Source organism: Caloenas nicobarica, chromosome 8 (genome assembly GCF_036013445.1).
Source record: "Caloenas nicobarica isolate bCalNic1 chromosome 8, bCalNic1.hap1, whole genome shotgun sequence".
NCBI classification, from domain to species: domain Eukaryota; kingdom Metazoa; phylum Chordata; class Aves; order Columbiformes; family Columbidae; genus Caloenas; species Caloenas nicobarica.
Genome location: NC_088252.1, coordinates 11,163,127 through 11,187,178, shown reverse-complemented (window position 1 = coordinate 11,187,178; position 24,052 = coordinate 11,163,127). Strand labels below are relative to the sequence as shown.

Sequence of the window (24,052 nt, the reverse complement as noted above, 5' to 3'; positions counted from 1 at the left end):
CTTCTGTGAGTTCTTGCTCCAAAGTTCAAATGGGTCTCATGCTTGCATCCTTAGACAACAAATCCATGCCCAAAGGTAATAAATCAGCTTGTGGGCACATCTCCTGTCAAAGCCATCCAGTACAGGTACATTCCACCTACTCCAAGCTCCATTTATAGGAGTGAGAGGACAACAGATGATGTGCCAAATTGTCCACAACCTTTATATCCATTGTAATTTTGCTCCTTCATTTTAAATCCCTGACTGTTGAACTTCAGTTTTTCTCTGCTGTGATCAGGCGTAATCTAAGAATATATCAGCATGGAAGTAATTCAGCTCAGGAGCCTCTGACACCAGGTAAGTAATGTTGATCTTTAAGACATTTTCAATGATAAGAGTATTAATTCCAGCACTGATAGGCTCCCTCTGTACGCCTGAAACCTATGAACATATTGAAGTTAAAATGTAGATCAAACTCTGCTAACCTTGTTGGCTGTGCTGAAGTCAAGATGGATGGTCAGCTCAGGAACTGTTTCTTTTATGGCAAGTGCTCATTTGAATAGGAATATTTCTAGATGGATGAGTCACCTCTTTCTTAATTGCTGCATGAGATACCAAAAAGTGATTTTTTTCATAGGGATATTCAAAGACATGGCAGAGGCTGAAAAATATGTCTTCAAAGCATCTTGTGGTGGTTTCATTCTCCACTGTGAGTATTATATGACATGTGTAGATTGACTAAAAAAAAAGAGTATCCTCCATTGTTTACTTTTCACTGAAAACTGTGATGAAATGTCTTTTTTTTTTTTTACTAAGTCATGTGGTACTTGATATACAAAATCAGTCCCACAACAGTAAAATGCACTAAATCATAATAAAATTGCTCTGTTTAATGTAAAAAGTAAGAAACTTAGAGTAAAGTGCAAAAATTGGAGCGAATGTTTCTGATCTGTGGCTCTTCAGTAGCAGGTTTGACTCTTCTCTGGTTTAGAGGATGAGGACCATCATCTGCATGCTGGTTGCCATGGAGACTCCCATCACTTTTGAAATCATAACTTTTGCCTAAAAGGAAACACTCCTTCAGCGTGAGTTTTTAATGACCACAGAGGTTTCTGTTTATCAGCACACTGTATACTAGATTAACTGTCACATCTAAGCAGGTGGGAGGGGAGTGAAATATTTTCTAGTAATCAGTGACAACATATTTAGTCTATATAAAATCCACAAAACAGGCAAATACAATTACAAGACTTGCTGCATTAGATTAGGCTGTTCTGGCATCAAATCCGTTATCTCTCTTTCAGTATCATTTGGGTTGGAAGGGACCTTAAAAGGTCGGTATCAGCTGCTTCAAAGGGGAAAGAACTTTGGTCGCAGATCGTGGGCATGGTCATAAATCCTTCTAAGTCCTGCAGAAGCCTGGCTTGAGGACTGATGGGCTGCATAGCCAGTGAGGTCTCTCCTTCTCAGGCTTTAGTTGGCAAGGGCTTCACCATAAATACAAATAATAACAGCAGCTTTTCTAGCAACAGATGATGTATTGGGTTTGCATGGCAAGGTTTTGGTACAGATGTACACATGAACAGTTGGGTCTGCCCATGTGAAGAGCTGTCTACCATTTATCCCTTCTGTTAGCACTGCCAGAAGGTCTCTGGAGTTTGACAGCTATGTCCGCTTCTTTCTCCCTAGTGCACAATTAACACCTGGGATTGCTCTGAAGGTGAATTTGTATGGCCCTAAGCAGCATGCAGAAGGGTTAGTTTCACCCACATAGATATATTAGCATGAATTTCTGTCTTGAGTAAAACAATGGTTATTCAGAAGAGGAATATAACAAAGATGCAACATTAAGCCTCAGTTACTTCCTAGTTCTGTTGTCTTTGCTAGATGGTAACTAAATAACTACCTGTTAAATCTGCAATTTTCGCTTGATTTCTTCTTTTGAGGCTGTTTTGTGCCTCTGGGGGGGCATCAATATACTTCATTGCAATGGCTGGGGTCTGGTCCTTCTCTGGCTGAGTCTGAGTAACTGAAAGAAGAAAAAAAATTATATTTAATTGAGTTGTATTAATGTTCGTTTGTTCAAGGAGGGAAAGATACGTCAAGCTGACTCTACCTGGCTGATGACAACTTGGTACTGTTTCAGTCCTGCCTTCTTGAAAAGACTGAACAGATTCATGGCCAGAATCTAAGTCTTTCACTGGCCTTCCCATAATCTCATTCTCAGTTGCAGTTTTATTTCTAACGAGGAAGTATGTGTACATTTTCCCTTTGCCTTTCACTTCTATTTCTCCTCTTTCAGTCATCTCAAAATTCTTGTATTTTAGGCATCTAAAATATCAGAAGCAAAATGACACATGAAAATTCAAAATTAGCAAAAAATGACACTAACTTTTTAGAAGAGGTATTGTAATCTAAGCAGTCAAGTCACAACAGTTTGGGAAAAACAGTGTTGATCTGTGAACAACTGAGGGTTTGTTTCAACTGTTTATTCAAGCCTGTTGTGCTTTTATAGCTTTACACATACAGCCTGATCAAAAATTGATGGATTGCATAGTCAAATATTTCTGTATGGGAGCGGGTTTTTATTGACCAGTAAACAGAAATTAAGAACAGGCAATATCAGACAGAACTACCTCCAGACATTTCATCAGAGAAGGCAACCAAGTTCATCAAGCATGATTTACTCCTGGTAAATCCAGACTGGCTAGTCCCAATTGCCTTCTTCATGTATTCAAAAATGGCTCCCAACAGGACTTGATTTTCACTGGGACTGATGTGAGGCTGACTGGCCTATAGCTCCCCAGCCTGTCCTCCCTGCAGTTTATCAAGATAGGTGTAACATCTGGCTTTCTTCAGATGCTACAGTGCTGATCTTCATGACCTCCCAAAGATGACAGTCAGCAGCACTGTAATGCCATCACCCAGCTCTTGCATTACCCTTGGAAGCATCCCATCTGCTCCCATACACTTCTAAGGATTGAGATTTCTCAAAAGAGCCCTGATCTCATCCTCTTCCAATACTGGTACTTCGCCTGCTCCTTGAACCCTGACTCTACATGCAGTGACCTTGAACACTGAGGCAAGAGAGGCCTTGGGTAACTCAGTCTTTATTCAGGGCATGGCCATTAAATCACCTGTCATAGAAGGTTCATGTTTCCATTTATACTTTTCTGCTAAAATAGCAGAGGCTCCTTTTATTGCCCTTGAACCTTCTTTGCCCATTTCGGTGATAGCTGAGCTCTGGCTTTCCTAATATCATTCCTATGTGCCCAGACAATGCTTTTGTATTCCTCCTTTGTAGCTTGTCTCCACCTCCCCCTCTTGCATACATATTTTATGCAGAGATAATATTCTTGAAAATATAATATTTAATTTTTATTGACATGAGTTTTATGAAAGTAAATTCCTCACTGCAAGAATAGTATAGTGGTTTACGCAGTTAATTCTTAGTAAGTGCAAATAAAAATTTCACCAGAAATTATTGTCCTGAGTCAGAGTCAGGATGTCAGATTAAATGTTCTGACCATTTTTCTAGCATCTACGTCACTCTATCGGTATTTCAAAGTAAGTTGTCACAGTTATTTTTTTCCTTCTGTTTTGATCTCTGGGATTGAGACTCTCAAACCTCTGTGTCCATACACAAGTGCATGTGAAATAATCAGAATATATAAAACTCTGCAAGCAGTGATTTTTCTTTATAAGTAAGCTGCACAAATCAGTGAATTAAGACAGCGTCATCTACATCTGAAAGCTGCAGCTGTCAAGGCAGTGTTTCTTAGCACAGCTTTGAACAGGAAAAGTTTCCATCATAGTTACTCACTGATAGGCACTGGAGCTTAGATGAATTTTATTCGGGACACCATGACTCTCCATCCGGGAAGCTATATTCACCGTGTCTCCAAACAAGCAATAACGAGGCATCTTTTCTCCAACAACTCCAGCCAAGACAGGACCTGTATGGATCCCAACTCTAATCTTTACAAAGACATAAAACACCCCCCAAAAATGTCACTTGTTATTTAACATCTTTCTTAATGCTGTCCAATCACCTAAAAGCTCATTCTAAACCAACACTGGACACCAATGAAATATCAAATATCTACAGGGAGAGGCTCTTCAAGAAAAATGTGCCCGTGTGGACCAAAGTCACAGTGTAGTTCGAGGCAGCTCTTTGATGTCCTACTGCAAAACCTTGAACAGAAGCCCAACCCAAGAAGCAGACAGACACACACATCTTTGTGTTAACAGCTCACCTGGATAGGATTTCCGGAAACCGGGTTCTGTACTCCTTTAGCTGCTATTATAATCCCCAAGGCGAAGTTAGCAACTCGCTCGGCATGGGTGGGAACAGGGACAGGGACGCCACCTACAACCATATAGGCATCTCCAATTGTCTCCACCTTTAAGTGAGAGGGACAAACATATGAGCATGCTATATATATCTGGCTAAGGTTAGTGCTTTGCTGTTCATGGCTCTTCTTAACTGCACTGACTGCCCCTGCGTCCAAAAGATGTTTCCAACCACCAAAAAGCTCTAGCATGTGTGAGTTTCCTTTACACGGAGATCCTTTCTTTGACTCCATATTAAAAACTGCAATGCACTCTGTCCCTGCTTACTTGACCCATTTCAGATATCAGTATGAGACCCTAAGGAGTAAGGGGTGCTGTGAAAGTGTCAGATTTCTTGTCTTCCACTTACTCGGGGCAGACCTATATGCACAAAGAACTATCCCCAGGCACAGATTCCTGTGACAGAAGGTTATCCAATAGCTGGATGAAATTAATTAGCTCTAATTCACAATGGGTGTTAAAAACATGTTTCTTTTTTAAAAGAGATTTATTTTTTGAAGATCCACAATAAAGCAAGGGAGTCTGTTCACTGGTGACTGTTATTAAGGGGTTCACATGAATTTAAGAAACCTCCAGTCTCCAGGATGGCAGAGAATACAAAGTGTGAACTAAGCAGATCGGGAGCATCCTTCCTTACAACCAGCTGTTTTCCCACAACGTGCTGCAGCTTGTGAGACAAATGCTGAAGGGTTTGTCCTTCTTCAGGCATCCAGTCTCCTTGAAGTGCATGTTAAGGTGCCTGAGAAATACTTTGGGGTTTGGCCCCATAACAGAGATTTTGCTGGGAATAGAATAGGCCTATTTGAAACCAAGAATTCTCGAATGTTTAAAATTAACCATAGAAGACTGTTATACAGTAAGGAAATTTTCTAAACTGCTCTCATGAGACTTCTTTGTTACTTTTACCATCAGTAAATAAGACAGTAATTTAAATTAGATTAATCGGATTTCTTAAAAATGAACACCAATAGGAGAGCGGGAACATAATTTCGTCTTTGGGTTTTTTCATTAACATAATGACTTTAAACTGTTCAGCACATTAGTCAAGAAAAATGTGTTCCTGTACACGCCTTCTATCATGATAGTCAACCCCATAGTAATGCCAGTAATTTTCTATAACGAATTTAAAACAACTGTAAAAAGCTATTTATGCAAATAGATACCCTAATTATTTTTCAGCTGTGGTAGGAGATTTAATTTAACAAGATCTTTTTGTAACTTCACATGTTTATAAGCTTGGGCCAAGTTTCTTTGATTGATCTCAATATTTCACTTCCTTCTCAATTCCCTGAAATAGTAATCTCGTCCTCTCTCTCTGTACCCTAGTAACCTCCTTCAATATTAATAGGAGTTATATACAGGCATCAAAAGGAGATTATTATAGTGACAGATAATTTGCTCATGATTTATGATTTAGATAGAATATAATGCTAATTTATCCTAAAATCTATGCGCCATATCTTGAATGCTTCAATTATTGAATACAGTTTCCTTGCCAAGGCAGAAATTCTTCTGATTTCCCAGTACAATTTACTGCTTGCCTTGCCGGAGCAAGGAATGAAGGAGATTTGGATTTCAAACTTTACTATTTCTGCCTTCCTAAATATTTAATGTACAAGGGACAGACAAACTGAGGACTTGTTCTTCAGTTCATCAAATCTGGGTAGCTCTGGAAATGTTGATAATGCTATTATTATATGCTAATCAGGGTTCTGATCTTTCCAGCAGGTTTTGGAGACAACACATACACTACAGTCTAGATCTAATTAATGCTCTTTGGGGTCAGCAGGAGATCTATACCATTACCTAAGATCTCCATGAAGCAAAACAAAGTCTAGGTATTATCCGGGTATTGTTTATAATGTTATTTCCCAACAAAGGAGACAAAGACATAGTGACCAATTTCCAACAGGTTAAATTAAAAGAACTAGGATAATTATTCAAATTGGTCCATAAACTAGGATGTCCTGTCATGTTGGGTAGGCATTTCAGAGTGGAAAGAGAGATGTATGAAAGAACAGCCATTCTGGTGGTAGTGTCGTGAAAAGAGATTCTAGCCCATGCTAGAAGTTACATTCCAGTCAAAAAAATTTAAATATATTTAATCACACCTCCACCTGGTTTTTAGTTTCTCTGTGCGGCCACTACAATTACACAATATTTTACGGTTTATCAAAAATCATGCTGGGCAAGAAGATTTAAGTGCATTTAAAAACAAACAAGCAAACAAACAAAAAACAGCCCAGCAAAATATTTTCTAGAGTATTTCTACAGCCTGTATCAACCAGTACATACCTTGTACACATCATGCACTGTGGTCAGTCTGTCAAATCGTAGGTACATTGAATTTAACATGAGAACTATCTGAATAGGCTCACATTGGGCACAAATGTTGGTAAAGGTCACAACATCGCTGAACAATATGGTGCACTCCTTGAACTCTCCTGTGGGCAGAAAGGCCAGTAGTGAGTACTTGTAATGGCTGGGTAATCACAACATCTGTTTGAGACCTGTTTGCAAAGATTACTTTCTCATCATTGTTTTAGGACATGCAACCTACCAGTTGTAATACTCATATCATACAGGTGCTGATACAAAAGAGAGATATCAATATAAGAGTATATCTAACGTAAGAATCATCACACATCTCAAACAATTCAGACATCTGAATACATCTCTTTGTCCACCCACATTCAGGATATACTTAGCTCTTTAACCCTAACTTCATATATGTTCTTACTAAAGGGAATTTAAGATTATTCTTGCTTGCTATCCCTACTAACAATGGGAATCTTGATGATTCTAGGTTTACAGATAGCACAGAGGAACTGAAAGAATTTTCTAGGAAAGACCAGTTTCTTTATTCCTTTCATTTTTGAGCCCTCATTTCCATATATGCCTCCATTAAAAACAAAATCTCAGTTTACTGCTGAAACACTGACTTTTTTTTCCCTGAACGGGCAGCTGCTGCCACCTTTTACCTCCTAGGGAACAATTTTGGCAAATAGCTTCCAAAGCTTTGTTTGAAAGAATAGTCTACTCCTTATTATCAGTGACATGAAGGGTCTATGGTCCTCCTCCTACCCATGAGTGTCACCAAGCAGAGACTGCACTCCACAACAGGGGTGATGGGGCTGTGCCAGCACCCCGGCCTCTCCATCCACATCACCTGGTGCACAAATCATGCATCACAAATGGTTCCTGTTCATTCACCTGCCTCAACTCGCTTCCCCTCTTTCAGCTGGTTGGCCACATGCTGAGGAAGCATGGCATAGAGCAGAGCTTCAGTCTTCTTCTTCTCATCCTCCAGGTGCTTCGACAGTATCCGCAGCTCTTCCTTCTTCCTCTCCAGCTGGTTAGAGAGCTCCATCTCTGCCAGTCGCTGCTGATTGAGAAGAATCAGATCCCTGGTCACATCGTGAGGTGCAATATCTGCAATATGCATCTGTCGCTCCTCCAGTTCATGCAAAGTGCGAAGCAAAGGTGAACAGAGATAGAGCATGCACTGCAGGGACTCCATCCAGATCATCTGGCCTGTTTGAAACAAGTGTCGGTAAGAGTTTTCAGCAGCTTGGACTTTCACATGATGCTCGGTATTACTGATGTTAATTTTAGGGGTTGATTTCTAAGGACAGTGCCTCTTTGTAGTGTCTGGGTCATCACAGGAATCATCCTGTTTCCTGGAATTAGAGGTGGACTTGTTGGAGGAGGTACACTAGGCAAATAAAAAGAAATTCAGGACCCAGAAAGCAGTCCCTCACTCATTGCAACTGCTAAGCAGAGCCCAACCACGCTTCAGGTCCCTCCTCTTCAAAAGGAACCCCAATGCTCACAACATCTCTCCTCTCCTCTCTTCTCTGTTCTTGAGCTGTTCCTGAATCTAGTCACTCGTGGACAGGGGACCTGAGACTCACAATGATTACGTGAAACATTTAAAATCTAATTTCACAGTGGGTAAAATATGGGCCCAGTAAAGTGAACAGAGCTTCCCTTCTTGGAAGCTGGAGCTCTCAGTCTAAACGCTAGTCTAAATAAGCAGGCACAAAAATGCCTAAAAGGATTTTTGGTGGGGAATTGAGTTTTTGTTTTCTTTGTTGAGATTTGGTTGAGTTTGATTTTTTTTTTAAATGTATTTTATTACTATTATTATTATTCTTTATTTGCTTTGTAAGTATCCTTGGTTTCTGAACAACAACCCAGGAATTTCTCTCTCTCTCTCTCTTTCTCTCTCTCTTTCTCTCTTTCTCCCCATCCCCAGGGCAAATGGATGAACACCTTGAAAACTAACAGGATTGGAGCATCAGAGATACTATGCGAATTAACCCTCATGGCATAATAGAAAGTAAAATGACACCTGTAACTAGTTAAAGTTACTTGTTTTGGTAACATGACTTTTTTCAAGGTCTCCCTAAACTCCTATTTTTTTCCGAATCTCAGGAATACCAGATTTGATGCTCATTAAGTAAAGGTGAAAGAAGAGAAGGGAAAATTAGGTCATATTACATAGTTCAGAGGAGCAAAATTGAGGTCACAGAATACTTAAAACAAATGTTATTATAGTTAATTACACAAAGCAGAGAGTCATTCCATACTCATTCCTCTCAGTAAAAAACAAAACAAATAAAATATCTTTTTTTGCTAAAATAATTTTAACTGGTAAACTCCTGCGTAATGTTGGGGGGTTAAGATAGAACTCAGAATGTAAAAATGCGACTAGGGAAAAAAAAGCACAGCTAACTAATCTATTTTTATCTGCATTTGAAACACAGACAATAGCAAATAACTCCCCTCAGAGGCATAAATTAAGAATGAAACGTATTCACATTTTAGGAATCAAAATGTACAAAGGCACAGGGGAAGGCATTGCTTTCCTCCAGCTGCAGCAATGTTATCGGGATTTCGTCTTGAAGCGCTGCCCGCTGCCCCTTGCCTGGCAGCCGGGACCTGCGCGCAGCAGGAGTCGTGCTCACCTTCTCGTTATCATCTGTGTGTGCCCACGATGCAATCCCTGAGCTGTGAACTGGCATTGCCTCTGCTGGGCAACTGCGTTTAAAATGTCGTTGCACGTACAAAGCCGTAATTTTCTTTGGCAAAGAAAACTCTTAGCAGTGCAGAGCGATTCTGTGTCAGGTGCACAGGCTGATGTGTAGAGCTATGGGGAGGTGGGGCACGGACATTGCTTGTACACAGCTCAGTGCATCCCTGTGCTGAGCCCGGTGGCTTCCGCCAGCAGAAGCTGAAGGCTGGCACTGTGTCCCTGCCACCACATGTCCCCAGTGAAGCAGAAGGTACTAGCAGAATTTGTCTATAAGAATCTTAAAGTACTCTTTCTCTAAACAGAACCACCTAATCCTCTCCTCACTGCACAAAGACAAGGCCATTTATAGGACTTGTGTGAAACCAGGAGTCCACAGAAAGGCATTAGTTCAACTCCAGCATAATTCCTGATTTAATATGAGCACTTATGCTATTGAAAACAGAGAAGTACCTCTCAGCTCTAGCATTGGCCGTTGTTTCCATGATTCTGGCATCATCTCTCTTCTAGTCTGGAAAACAAATTGGCTGTTGATGAATTTCTGAATGCTAGAGATTGTGAAGGGTACCTCTGGATGAACGATACTGAAATAGTGATCCAAGCAGATGCCCATGGTCTGAAGGCCAGGTACAATCTTCTGAATGCTCACCCCAGCTTGCTTCACTCTGAGCTTAAAAAGAACATATGGACAATGTGTTAAAATTCATATCCTGTTTGGGTTCAGGCCAAGCTACAGCTGATGACTGTTCATACATTTACGCACACTTAGCTTTGCTACACTACATTACTTATTTCTGAGCAAAGTTTCTATCTTATTAGTGTATTACTGCAAAACTCTGAATGTCCTTCATGGCAAGACAAAACCCCCAGAAAGGAATGTTTCTATCCAAATGCTCCTCCATATCAATTGTTACAATCAAATCAGAACAAAACTATCTGCTATTACCCTTGCTTGCATTTGCATAGGCATGACAGCCTTACAGGTAGCTGGAGGAGAAAATTAGAGATACCAGAGTGTGTCCTGCATTCCAAAAAGAAAACAGCTGTAGCACAAAATGTCTTGGCAAATATTAATTTTGTAATGGATGCCATGGGTTACCTTCTCTTAACCATTGCTGTGTAAAGGTTTAGTCATTCTCTTTTAGCCTTATAACCACATATAAGCTCTTAAGTCCTGTAGAAATGTCCCCCATGCCTTCACTGCTTGTCATCAGAGCTATTGAAGCTCTGACCTAGCTACCAATAATGGGTGCAGGGCTTGCCCTTTTTCCACACTAGTAATTTTATCACATTATGCTGGCTGTATCTCTTGAAAGGTTTAAAACTCTGAACTTCGGTTAATGTGGACAGTGGCACAAAGCAGATTGTGGTCTAGAATCTCATCAGTGTGATGCCAAAACACATTCCCTGAGTGGCTGTGTACAGCTTTCTTCCGCTGTCCCTTTCTCAGCTTCTCTTTTCTTTGCTCCTGTCTTAAGCCAATATTCTCTGCCTGGAATTAGGAGCAAGAGGAACTGTAGCTTGGTGGGAGCCCAGGCTAGTTGGAGAGCAGCCACAGAGCAGTCCCTGCGAAGGAAAAGGCAATTCTATTGCTGCAGAGTATGTGTGCACAGCAGAGGCGACTCAATCCTCCCCTGGAAGATAAAGAGATTTTGGGGTCCTGTTCCTACTAAATGGGGTCACATGCTGCCCGATTGAGTAGGTAGCTATGTTTTTGAAGCAGAAGCTTGTAGGAGCAGACTCAGGATACACAGAGAGCCCCAGCTCCAGCAAAGCTGGGTTGGGGACTGAGAGGGTGGCTAGCAATCAGTACAAGAGCAGCTTAAAGGATGGGTTGTGTCTCTGGCACATCCAAGGATAGGAAGGTGGCCAGAAGCCTCGGAAAATTATGTTCCATGTTTGGCAATGGATAGACTGCTGCAATAAACCTTATTGGCATATCTGCAGCTGTTTCAGATGTGGTAATCTCAATAAATTCAAAGGAGTTTCCTATCTGAAATAATCCAGATCCAGTTGTTACAAGTGACTTTTATTGCATATCTTTGTACAGAGCACTTCTGTAAATGAGGGTGCTCTGCATACAGAGCACATGCAGCAATGAAGTGTAGGACAGTCAAAACAGAAGAAAATTATTATATGGCTTATGCAAACAAAATGCCCTTATCACATGCTTGTCCTACCTCTTTGTCAAAAACCATATGAAAAGGAAGTCCATTGCAAAATGTTTTTGTGTCAATCCAGAGGCTCTTAGGATAAACAGGATCAAATCCTCTCAGGAGCTTACCTATGGGAAGATAAAAGTCTACTTTTCAATCCTGTTGCACCCCATAAAATCAGTCAGCACTACTTTTTAGCACTCAGTGAGACAAGACCATACATCATAACGAGCAAAGACAAATTAAACAGTGTCTGGGTCCAGAAATGTGCATACGTCTGTGCTAAATGTTCTATAGTTTAAGACACAGCTTATTAGCAACTAATCTGACTTGGCTGAGCCTTTAAAACTTCACCACACAAAAAGCACAGAGCATTAGATGCATGAAATTATGTGGAAAGAATAAGAATAGATGAACAACTGTGCATGCTTCTGCTCTATGCATTTGCAGATGTCACAGCAAAATAACACAGCTATATCCCACAAAAATGTACCCAGAAGTGGTTTTAATATACTCTGCTAGCTACTAAGTAACACAGAGAAAAACCCAGCATGATCTGGGTTTGAGTCTCCTATAGTCAGTCTGTAGCACAGAGACCAAACTACTGTTTGGTTCCTATTTTACTTACCCCGAATTTTTTTTCAGGATGGTCACAAATCTACAGAGAAGGTTTTGCTTGCTAGAGAACAGGTATTCTTGTAAAATGAATAGAATGGGTAAAACAGTCAAAAGCGCCCATCTGACTGAAGCACCCAAAGCCTTTGATCTTTGCACTATAAACGTGGATTCTCCAGTAACCCACAATAATCAAAAGGATGATTATTTCAAGTGATCTCTCTCCACTGGACAGTGGCTATGACAGGCTAGTAAATCAGTAAATCCCGCTTGATAACAAATGCTTGAGTCACTTTGGAGACTGGTGAAAAAGATTACAAATTTAGGACCCAACTTTTAGACCTCTTACTGCTTCAGAAGTCGAAGTAGGTTTTTCATCTTTCAAAGTCTGGCTCTTGATAACCACTGCATTTATTGTTAAAGGATTTTTTTTAAGTAATAATGCTACTCTATAATTTTATTTTGAATAGATATTAATTTCTTACTCAATATATCTGCTCTTGTAATGCATGTGGCATTGCACCAGTAGATATCAGTTTTTCACTCTTCTGAGAATTCAGGCATCTTGGCAGAGGAATGAGAAGACCCTAACTGCAAAAATCCTTCCATTTTATAAACATATATAAACAAGAGATTATAAACGTATAATATATAAAGATATAAAAGGAGATTGCTAGATTAGGATGGGATTTTTGGTAGTGGAGAGTGTGATTTGGCTTTCAGAATTTACTACCGTTGATAACTTTGGAAAGGAGTAGCAGCTATCAAGTTAAAAAATATTCTTTCAAAATCATAATCTTAGACCAAGTGACATGCAAAGGAAGTATCAAATGTACCACACAATGACATTTTATAGAATAATACTTTTCAGAAGAAAACCCTGTTTAAGAGACAAAAGTGACAGGTCATATTCCATTTAAGTATCTGTCATTACTAAGCATGCTTATTATCTGCAATTTTTCTTTTGATTACCAATGTCTAAACAAAAGAAATTTTACCAGAAACATTTCGAAAAGACACAGAGGAAATATGAATGGTAACTTCAAAATGGATGGGTGGGTGGAGATAGGGAAGCTTACTGACTTTCTTATTGTGGAGACTCAGAAATGATGACAAGCTCTCCCTGAATGATCTCTCACCTTTTCCTAATGTGATTATTCCTCTTATTGTTTTCCAGTGACTTTTCTTGACAGGACAAACAGAGCTTCCTCTGTCTCTAATTGTATTCTTGGCTTTTTCAAGGTCCTGTTGAAATAAAAAATCCAAAGGGAAATTAAAGAGTGTTTTTATTTTAATCGTATTTGAATAATATAGTAATAATGAACATACCTCTGTATTCAGTGGGTTTTCAATTTGTTTTTCACAGTCAGCAAGATATTGAGGAGAGGAAGAAAATGTCTTTCTTTCCTTGTATGAAAATACAGGGTTTTGAGTGACAAGAAAAACAATATGTTCTTTTTTACCAGTTCTTTCTTCTTCCTCTGTTTCATTGACTATTTCCATTGAAATCTCAATGTTAAAAAAATCCAGGGCTGCTGCACCGATGATTCCTGAAGGGGAAACAAGAGACGACATTGCCAAGAACAAATCCTTTCAATTTTCACTTTTAGAGGGCCCACAGTGGAATTTCACTATTTCAGAAATCACTTTTCTAAAGGACTACAGAAGAAAAAATCAACCTGCTGTTACCTGTGTTGTTGCTACCATTGGCATGGTAAGAATATGTGCATAGGAGATAAGCTTTAAAGTTACTGTTTCTTTTGTTTTGTCTGATGACAAATGCTTATTTTCACTAGAAAAAGCTCAGCAGGATATCTGAAGAATGTGTCCAAGTAGTCATACATAGCAATAATATGAATTTCCATTAACCCAAAAATGCAGGGGGTCTAAAGAGATCCTGCTATAACAATCTATTTCATAGAATCATAGAATCATTTTGGTTGGAAGAGACCCTCAGGATCATCGAGTCCAACCATAACCTAACTCTAGCACTAAACCATGTCCCTAAGAACCTAAACCATGTCCCTAAGAACCTCATCTATATGTCTTTTAAACCCCTCCAGGGATGGTGACTCCACCACTGCCCTGGGCAGCCTGTTCCAATGCCTGACAACCTTAATGTGAAGAATTTTTTCCTGATATCCAATCTAAACCTCCCCTGGTACAACTTGAGGCCATTTCCTCTTGTCCTCTCATTTGCTACCTGGGAGAAGGGACCAACACCCTCCATGCTCCAACCTCCTTTCAGGTAGTTGTAGACAGCGATAAGGTCTCCTCTCAGCCTCCTTTTCTCCAGGCTAAACAGCCTTTCAGTCATTCAAGGATATTTTCTTTTGAAAGGAAGGAAATATCTTTCGTGAAGCTGCACAATCAGTCCTCTGAATTCTGCATAGTTATTAGGCAAAATACTGGACAATGACATGAAAAGCTCTGTCTGAAATTCCAAGTAGTTCTGTGCTTCAATAGGAATACGAAATGAGGTTTGACAAAGGGGGAAGTTTTGATAAATTTCTAAATTCAGCAGCATCTATCAAAGAAAGGAATGTGATCATCTTTTACAGACTTGCAGCTATTTAACCCTTGCATGAGTACAACCGTGGTGATTCCTATAAATGCTGGAAAAAGATTAAGTTTTGAGCAGGGTTCACAGACTGCATGTACTGCAGGAGTATTTATTACTTGATGGATATATGTCTTCAAATCGACTATAAATGGTACTTCACTGTAATTTAAGGGGCATGAGTTACCGAGAACTAATAAACAGGTAGACACAATACGCACCAAGAACTTTAATTTTTCTTCCAGGAAAGGACTTATATAAGAATTCTATAGGTGGAACAGACACTTAGTATCGTAAATCTTGATGAAGCCACCGAGGGCTAGGAGTGATCTGGCGGTCAGGGAAACACCAAGGTCAGATGTCTGGTAACTCAACTCTACTAGGTTTCAATTCCATGGCCAGTCCTCATCTGAAAAAAATACTCTAAAATGGGAGCAAAGTATATCTACAAATATATTATTATCCTGTATAGATATATATATAGTATTACCAGCTGATCTGTACTCTGTATTCTATCTGATTACCTGGCACAATATGGCACAGACCTCTTCTATCTGAATAGTAATGTAAATGCATTGACCCGTCTTCATTCTTTTCTACTCTAAAAGATGGGGCATTCATCTCCTGAGGAAAAACAAACAGAAACAAAACTTCAATATCTTTTGGTGGTGAATCCCACTTGTACAAAAGCATTCCATGTCTTAATAAAATAAGCAGTAATCTGAATAAGCTGAAATAATCTTAAAAAAATGTTAATTTGTGAAGGAAAAACTACTATGCTTTAGAGAAAATGTACTAAATAATATCTAATATTGAAGAATACTCAGAAAAAAAACATTATAAAAATTGTGGTAACATTTTAAAGTAATCCATCTCAGGACATATGAGAGCCTGTTATAGCATCTTTTTCCATTATTCGTTCACACATATGAGATGCTGTTCCTCCTGTTGCAACGTCTGGTGGAGCCCACCCATACCTGCTCAGTAATTACTACTGAAACTTGCCTGGTAAGAAAGGGACAAGTAGCTGTGCAATGAATCCAGGTTCTCTATGAACTCGTAGAGATTTCCACCCAGTGTCCTCAGCATGTGGTCATAGCCTGAGCGTTTACAGAATTCAAAGAAATATGCTCCAAACTCTCTCAGAACCATGTCAGCAGGAACACCTAGCAAAATAAAGATACCTTAATGAATAAGAAAGTTTTGGAAGTTCTTGAAATTATGTCAGGAGGATTAAGAGTGAATGCAGAAAATTTGCACCACAGGGAGGGCATTCCAAACAACACAGGTGACTAAAATCTGGGCTGCAGTCTCAGGCTTGACCCAGGATGGTTCATTTTTGAGGCCTAATACCTAATATTTTGCAGGCTTTGTCGACCAGCTGCATTGTGATCTCGTCTTTGTAAACCTCAAAAGTCAAGAAAGAATCCTGGACTCCGGCCTGCAGTCTGCAACAGAGAAGACGATATTCTTGTCTCAGCAGTGCTGTAAATATAATATGCTTGGGTGACCCAACCAACATTCATTAAACACGGTTTGTTGTTAACCCACTCCTTCACCTCCTTCAGGCATTATGTTAGAACATGCTACTTCCCCTAACGGTTTGTGTTGTTTTAACATGGCTGAATGGTGGTATCCACCCTTCCATTTCTGCTATTTCATGTTGTGGTATTATGGTAAACTCTTTCAAGAGCTGTGGGGAGCTAGAGCAAGTGGAGTTTTAGTTTGTCTTCTGGTCTACTGGCTTGTTCAGTGTGGCTAAAATATCAAGCTCTTTGGTCTCCAGACTTGACCAAAAACTTGCTGAATATTTATACTGGCTTCAATGGCTACTATATGTATGTATATAAGTACCATTTTTATATCTTTATCTCTTAGCAAATGCCACAAATCTCATAAAGTAAAAACAGAAGTTATATATTTAGCTGCTTTTCTGAAAGTACTGTAATTAAACTGACTTCATATCAAGGATGACATCTTTTCAGTGTAGTTACTTTTCAATATTGTCACAGTGAGACAGTGAGTCTATTGCACAGTTATCTATAAGACTGTCATCCTTAATTATCTGAGATAACACATTAATTGGGACAAATGAGTATCAGAGCATGAAGTGTTCCAAGGTAAGAAACTCTTGCTTTTGCCCTGTTAGTTACTTCTAATAATTACTTGAGATACACATCAGCTGTCACTTACCAGTGAGAAATTCTAATCCTCTGCTGCTAAATTTCTGAGCATTTTCTTTCAGTACTCTACATTTATTGGGAACACATTACCTTAATTTTTCCCATGTTTCTTCACCATACTTTTCAACCACCAAAGACTTCAGGCATGTATTTATAAATCCATACTGCAAAAGCAAATACATGAACATGGAAAAGACATACTGATTTTCAAAATGCAGCCCAAATGCCACCTCTTTGTATTTAAAATTCCACTGCTAATTTTATATTGCAAAAGATAATCATATTTGACAGCCATTATATCTTTCAGTAAACAGCATGGCCCTTTATCTCAGCATCTCACAGGCCTCCAGCGAAACAGAGCAAACAGACTCGATCCTGTTCCGCAGACAAGGACCCGAGGCGCCGGGTCCGGAGCCGGTGTGCCGTGCGTGCCGCCTGGAGCGCGGCCCCGCGGCGGCCGGAGCAGCGGCCGTGCCCGGCTGCGGCACCGGGCGGGGAGTTCGGCTGTGCCGTGACTGTTGTTGTTGGCGTTAGTGCCGGCAAACCGTCCACCGGAGATGGCGGAAAATAGGTTAAAAGAATAAGCGTGAGTAGCACCATCGCAGCAGCCTAAGAACGGTGCGGTCCAAACCCCCCAAAGCAATGCGGGGCGGTGAGGCTGGCGGGGCAGGCAGGTCTCTCTGCCGGCTGGTCTCTCGGGCCGGGAGTGAACGGCACGAGCTGTCTATACGTCCGTCCCCGGCAGGAGCTGTCTGTACGTCTGTCCCCGGCAGGAGCTGTCTGTCCCCGACACCAGCTGTCTGTCTGCACCCGCCAGCAGCCGTCTGTCCCGACTCGCCCCCGCTCCCTTCCCGGGGCTGGAGGAGGGTCCCAGGTGCCCGCCTGACCCTGCAGGTCCCCGCAGCCCGGCCCGGGAGCCCCCGCGCCCGCCCCCGCCGCTCTCTCACCATCCTGCCGCCGCCTCGGGCCCCGCAGCCGCCCCGGCTGCCGCCGCCGGCTCCCGCCGCGCCGCCCCGCTGCCTGCCCGGGGGCGGCGGCGCGGCCAGGCCCGGCCCCGCTGCTCTCGCCCCCCGCTGCCAGGGCGGTCGCAGCCGGTGGCCGCAGGCAGGAACGCGGAACACAGGGAGCTGCCCGGGCAGGCGCGCTTCAAGGCTCCTTCTCCCGCCTGCCTGGTGTTCAGCAGAGAACGCGCTTTTTCTGTAGCTGCCTGTGCGGCAGGAATTTGGAGTGATGCTGAACAGCATCTCAGCAAAGTGGCATCGTTGCCACGTTTGCAGGTTATGGCAGTTTCCTAATCCCAGGTCCCTGTTGCTGGAGCCTGTGGCATGGCCAGGTGGGACGTGGTGTGGTCAGATCCAGCTGGACGCGGCATGGTGCTGGCAGGCTCACCAGGTCCTGAGCGTCCGAGGCCCCACTGGGGCGAGCAGCCGGGAGGGTGACAGGAGAGGATGGTGTCTCTTGCCAAGTTTTCCTTAAAACAGCTCTTAGCAGAGCAGGAGCAGTAACGGTGGAGTCAACAACTACACTTGCCCAAGGACAGGAGGTTTGTAGGGAGAAGCAGCATCTTTTGTTCAGCTGCTGAGCCCTGCATTGCTGTCGTAGGCCTGATGAGAAGCAGGAGCTGAAGCCAATTGCACTCAACTGCCCATCGTCCAGGCTGCATCTCCAACTGCCTGGCCTGTCTGAGAGGAACGGACAGCAGTAGGGATGTCAGCAGGAATACAGTGATTGGTTTTGGATGCAATGAATTAATGAGGTTTGGTGCCGGGCAGAGTTATCTCATTTCCCAGGCTTATTTTTGAAAGAATTACTTGTAGGTCACTTTGGAAAGTGAATCCTGAGAGGACATGATGGAGGACTGTTTTGGGAAAAACGCTCTTCCTTGATAGGATGAGTTTCTGCCCTCTGTTGGCCAAACACACATAGGCAGCCCTGGGGGTGGTGACAGCCCCGTGTCACCCACCTGGTTGCTGCGGTTTGGCACAGGGGGTGTGGGACGCTGCAGGGGACCATGTGCTGAGCCAGCACTCTGTCCATCTGGCAGCGAGGGGTTTGCTTGTGCTGTCGCAATCCCGCACTATTGTGCCCATTGATCTGTCTCATCATTTAGTCCTCTTCACAGGTGCTATACATATTCAGCAAGCACATCAAAACTTGGTGGTAGCCCTACACTGGCAATAGGTGCTGCTTTTTTAATGAACACAGCCCTCTCACCAGCCCTGTGCTGTCCCTGTCTTGCTAGAGCCACCCCTGTACTCCCCTCTTCTATGCCACAGACACTGGTGACACTCGACCTCACTGATCAATAAAGCAGCTTTCTTTTCAAAGGCTGGTCAGAGCCAGGCTCAGGAGAGGACTAATGAAAGTCCATGGCAAAAGGGTGAAGATACCCTTATTTCAGTTGCCTTAAAAACCATGTGTCAGTTTCACACCCTGGCTCACTGCTTTATCACAGCCTGCAAAAAACCTAAAAATAATTGGCTTAGGAGTTCATGACTGTCAGTGCATACATACAAATGTAACTCACTACAAGGTTACTTGTTTTTTTCTTAATTTTAGCCACATAAATCTCCTGTTGATATGAATGCAAATAATTTGACACTAGAAATGATAAACCAGGAAGATAAAACTAAAGGAAATGGAAGAGGAATAAACACACCATCATCTACGAATTGTATGGGTTTGCCTATTGCCTTCAATTTATAAATTAATTTTTATTTTATATAAATAAAACTAATTTTCAGGTTTATAAAACCTCAGTCACTGGAGAGATTTGCAAATAAAGTAAGTAGTATCTTCAAGTACTTTAGTATCTTTCATTTTTCTTATTGTATGCGTAACACCTAAGTAAGCAATCCAATGATTTTTAGTAACAAAGACTAGCAGCTATCAAAAAGGTTTGGAGATGCAAGCCAGATAAGCTATCCAAAATTCAAATTAATACCTGTATACTAAATCTATATTGAACAAGGCAATTCATACTGGAATCGAATTTATCATTATTGCTGTAGCCCTTTTTTGGTTAGTGAATTGATCCTACTATTTTTTCAGGTGTGTTTGTTGTCATGAGAGAAAACTGGATAAAGAATCAAGTCAAGATTGTTTGTGTGCAGGTCGCTGGACTGCTCGTCCTTCGCAGTCCACGGCCCATGATGGGCCCTTGGCCACCTCTGTCATCTCCAGCTGGATAACAAAAGCCTTCCAAGTAAGAGAACAGAAAGCAAGAGAGAAAAGTTTATAATACACTTCTGATGTGACTATTTTAAAGATGTAATCAGTGCTTCCTAGAATTTTGACCAGCAGCTATTTCCGTGTATAATCACATCTTTAATGAAAGACAGAACAGCCGACATGTTTCTGTACCTCAGCCCACCCTGTGTAAAATGAAGACAACAACACTCCCCTTCCCAATCTGTTGTTGTGCTCCTGTGACAGTGATTATGGTCTCTCTTGGTGCAGCGTGTCTGGGTCTCTCAGTCTATGCTGGACTCCGTTGCAGATGTCTGGCGCTGACACAAATTGTCACCTGCTGCAGGGGCAGCAGAGCAGGTGTATTCAGGTGTGGAAAGGCGAGGTTGGAGCAGGATGTTTTTAGTTTCAGAGAGTTTCTTCCTTCCCAGAACACATCGGGTGGATGGGGACAGGTTGGGACAGAGTTGTGCGCTGGAATTCTCCTGGTCTCTGTCCTGCGAGGCTGAGTCTCGCCGCGAGGGCACAGGATACCTGCAGTTGAAGTAAGTCTGAAAAGTCCTCCAAGGGCTTCGCCTGTGCCCAGCCTGTTCTTCCTCCCATGACCAGGTCAGTGTCCCGTGCTGAGGATGGGGTCAGCTACTGATCAGGTGTATCCGTTCCTTATAAATTGCTAAAAGCCATCTGTCTGGAAGCCGAACAAGCAGCCTAAGGACTGTGCTGTTAACCCTGTAAAATTTTGCAACCTTCCTGGCAGTTTGTGAGACTGTTTTATATTTCTTCCCCCTCTGTGGCAAAAGATCCATTAATTCAGAAAGGGGCTGCTTTGGCCTTGCAAAAAAGGTACTCATTCATACCTGACAAAAATAATTGTAGCAAGACCCAATTTCCCCTGGCCTTTTGTGGTGCTCGTACCCAGCTAGTACTGAACAGCACTCCTGAGCTCTATGTAGTTAAGCAAAAGAAAAGGGCTATCTGTAAAAAACGTATACGCTATTTTTTCAACTAGATGAGAAGTGAAAATATACAATATTTATAGCTTCTGCTTACAGCCTTGGAGAATGCAGCCATAGGCTTTCATAGTCTGTGTATGCAAGGACATCTTCCTTTTTACTTACTTTTTTCTTCTGTTGTGTGATTATTAGCAACAATGCAAAGCCATATGTTAGTTGCCATGGTGGAGGGGCTGCTCCCATAACTGTCTGAGCAGAGCACATTCTAAACATTGCAGTCTGGAGCCCAAAATACCCCAGCAGTAACTGAATCCTTTCTCCTAGTGGTTGCCAGCACTCTTTCCTACTGAAGACCCCTAGGACGCAGTCCTTTTTAGCATACTTCCTTCAAATGCAGCCTCACATCCGCTGTTCATATATCATGTATTTACATTTGTCTTGAATTAGTCTGCACAGTGGCTTTTTAGTGACTTTTTAGTGAAGAGAAAAATAATCTGTTGTTCTACCAATGGGAAGAAAAAAGGAAGTTTTATATATATATGTATGTACTGGTAGGCTTCCAGTACTTCACGCTACCAAACCAGGAGGACAGCTGATGTAGAGTCTAGATTAGGAATAAAAATAAACACAGAAGATGTGCTGCCCTGCATAGTTTGAATGGCTCCAGGTTTTGAAATATGCACTGTAAAACCCCAACAGTTGTATTTGAATTCTTATGAAAGACCCTGGCCAAAATTTCAATGTAATTAATGTAGTCTAACTCAACAACAGTGAAATTGTACTAGTGCAGGCTCTACTCTCACGAAAACTTTCAAACCCCCAACTCCTCTGGTTATCTGTTAAGCAGGAGATGGGAGGCTGGGTCAATAGTATTTAAATTGGCTTTGCAAAACTGTCAGCAAAAGTTACCGGCTGGGGTCTACAACTGATGCACAAATGCCCTTTACCACACTGACAGGGAGGGAATTGAAGAAACTAAGTATTTGCTCCAAGAGCTGGATGGGCTTTGGTGTCATCTCCCCTCCCTGGCTTTCCACCTGTGCTGCCGTGGACCTCCTCTCGCCCGGTGTGGGACCTGCCCTGGGCTTCCCTTCCCGGGCACTCAACAACTCTGAGCTGGGGAAGCTGGGGCTGCAGCCATGAAAATATGTCATGCAAAGGAGAAACAGGCCCTGTGGGTACCTTTGCTGTGTGAAACTTTCTGGTTCAAGTCTTTGTGCATGTTCCTCTGGGTATTTTCTTTAGCTTGCCTCTTGTATCGCTACTTAGATTCAAGAGCTATCATCCAATATCTTTTCTAAATAGAAAATAGCTCATTGCTTGTATCTTTTGCCTCCGATTGCTAGTTAATGAAATTTGTTCCAGCTTTAACATCACTGCAATGAGCTACAAAGAATCATTTGTCTCCATTGCCTGGTCCAGGCTGGCTTCTGCTGCAGCTCACAGACGGCACAGTTATCCAGGAGACTGGAAGAATGCAGTCAAGACTAATGCAAAAATGGGTAAAAGCCAAGGCTCATCAATCTTTGATGCTGTGCTATTACTCCAAGCCACATAGCTCGAACATATTAGCATATGGAGCTGTTTGCTTGTTTTCTGGCATCTTGTTCCTTTGGAAAGTACCTACAAACTTTCAGGTGCTTGTGTTAAATGAAGAAATAGTGTACTACCAGCCTATACAGGCTGTGCTGTTAAACAAGGTTGTATCTGAGGTGGTCTGTGATAGATTTCTCTTCCAGCATCCCTTCCCTGTGCTTTGGTCTTTCAGGTACTATTCTTGTAATCTATCATCTGCTGTGCAACTCAAAGAACTCCAAGGGCCCAGTTCAAGAACCCAAAGCAATTTAGCAGCACATCCCAAATAATGTCAAATGACTAACTCGTAAATGCTGGCACTAGCTTTATTTGGCTTTAATATTGTGAGAAATTGCTGCTTTACCTTTGGAAATGACAATCCAGCTATCCTCCATTGTGACATATTTAGTATCTGGTGTTTTGGTCTTAAGAAGTGGACCCAGGTTTCCTGTGGCTGTGGGTCTTAATTAGACTTGTAACTGTTAAACTGCAACTCTTATTGTATATGCTGATGGTTTTGCTTTCTTCTTCTCTGAGTTCTGCCCCAGCCTCCATCATATCCAGCCTTGTTCAAATCAAACAGCTCTTCTAGTGAGCTTTCTCCTTGGCTACCCTTTCTTACCAAAATACCTATCACAGGTGCTCTCTTGACGCTTTAGATGTAACATTCAGCTGCCTTGCTGCTTTTACTCCTCCAAGTAATATTTTGCAACAGTATTAATAATACAGCATGCTTAGGTTTCTCATACCATTATTAGCAAATACATGTTTACTCTAGCTTTCCTCATTTGAACTGACTCTGTGAACTATATCCCGTGTTATATTAATACCTGTGACTGAAAAATACTTGGATCCCTTCTGCGCAAAGGTGAAGTTTAACATACTTGTCGATGGGTACAGTGTGTTCTACAGATATAGGAGGGGCACAGGCCCAGCACAGTCTCACTTTTCAGAGGACTACAGCTCTCATAGTCCCTGAGAAGAATTGGACCTGAGCTTTGATTGCAGCACACTTTGGGAAAAGGAAGAAGTATACAAAAAATTACCGTTGCTTAAGCAAGAGAAGTATAGTTTGTAAGTAATTAGCGAGTGCTAAATAGGGAGAAGCAAATTCTTCTGGAAAATCCAGGTGGAAATCTGTGATGGTAATATGAGAGAGGTCCAAAGGGCTGAGAGAAGCAGCTAAGGAGCTCTAAGGAAACTCTGTAGATTTGTTAAGTAGAAAGGCTATTAAACAGGAGGTTTTAAATGTCCAAGCAAGGATGGCTAATGAGTTAAAAGAATTTAAGTTCTGAGGGAGGAATTTAGATTCTAGTGAAGTGCAAGGAAGAGGAAGACTGAAATAATGAAGTGTGACCGTGGGTCTCTAAAGGCACAGTGGGATGAAAGCTCCTGTTCCTGCCGCACAGGGAGAAATGCATGATCGCGAGTGAAGAAGGCGATAGGTGGGTTGG

At 41.7% G+C, this 24,052-nt stretch overlaps 1 protein-coding gene across 1 annotated transcript; it reads right to left on the bottom strand.

The window, feature by feature from the left end:
* Positions 1-889: 889 nt before the first annotated feature.
* On the bottom strand, positions 890-17,069 carry LOC135991600 (guanylate cyclase soluble subunit beta-2-like). The gene is made up of 15 exons (XM_065640339.1): positions 16,972-17,069; positions 16,052-16,146; positions 15,704-15,864; positions 15,223-15,322; positions 13,468-13,688; positions 13,278-13,383; positions 11,548-11,651; positions 9,821-10,037; positions 7,546-7,866; positions 6,628-6,776; positions 4,236-4,382; positions 3,803-3,957; positions 2,096-2,310; positions 1,886-2,008; positions 890-1,041 (listed from the first exon to the last, which is right to left on the bottom strand). The coding sequence occupies exons 1-15, from the start codon at positions 17,067-17,069 to the stop codon at positions 890-892; spliced, it is 2,364 nt and encodes a 787-aa protein (XP_065496411.1).
* Between the last annotated feature and the right edge of the window lie 6,983 nt (positions 17,070-24,052).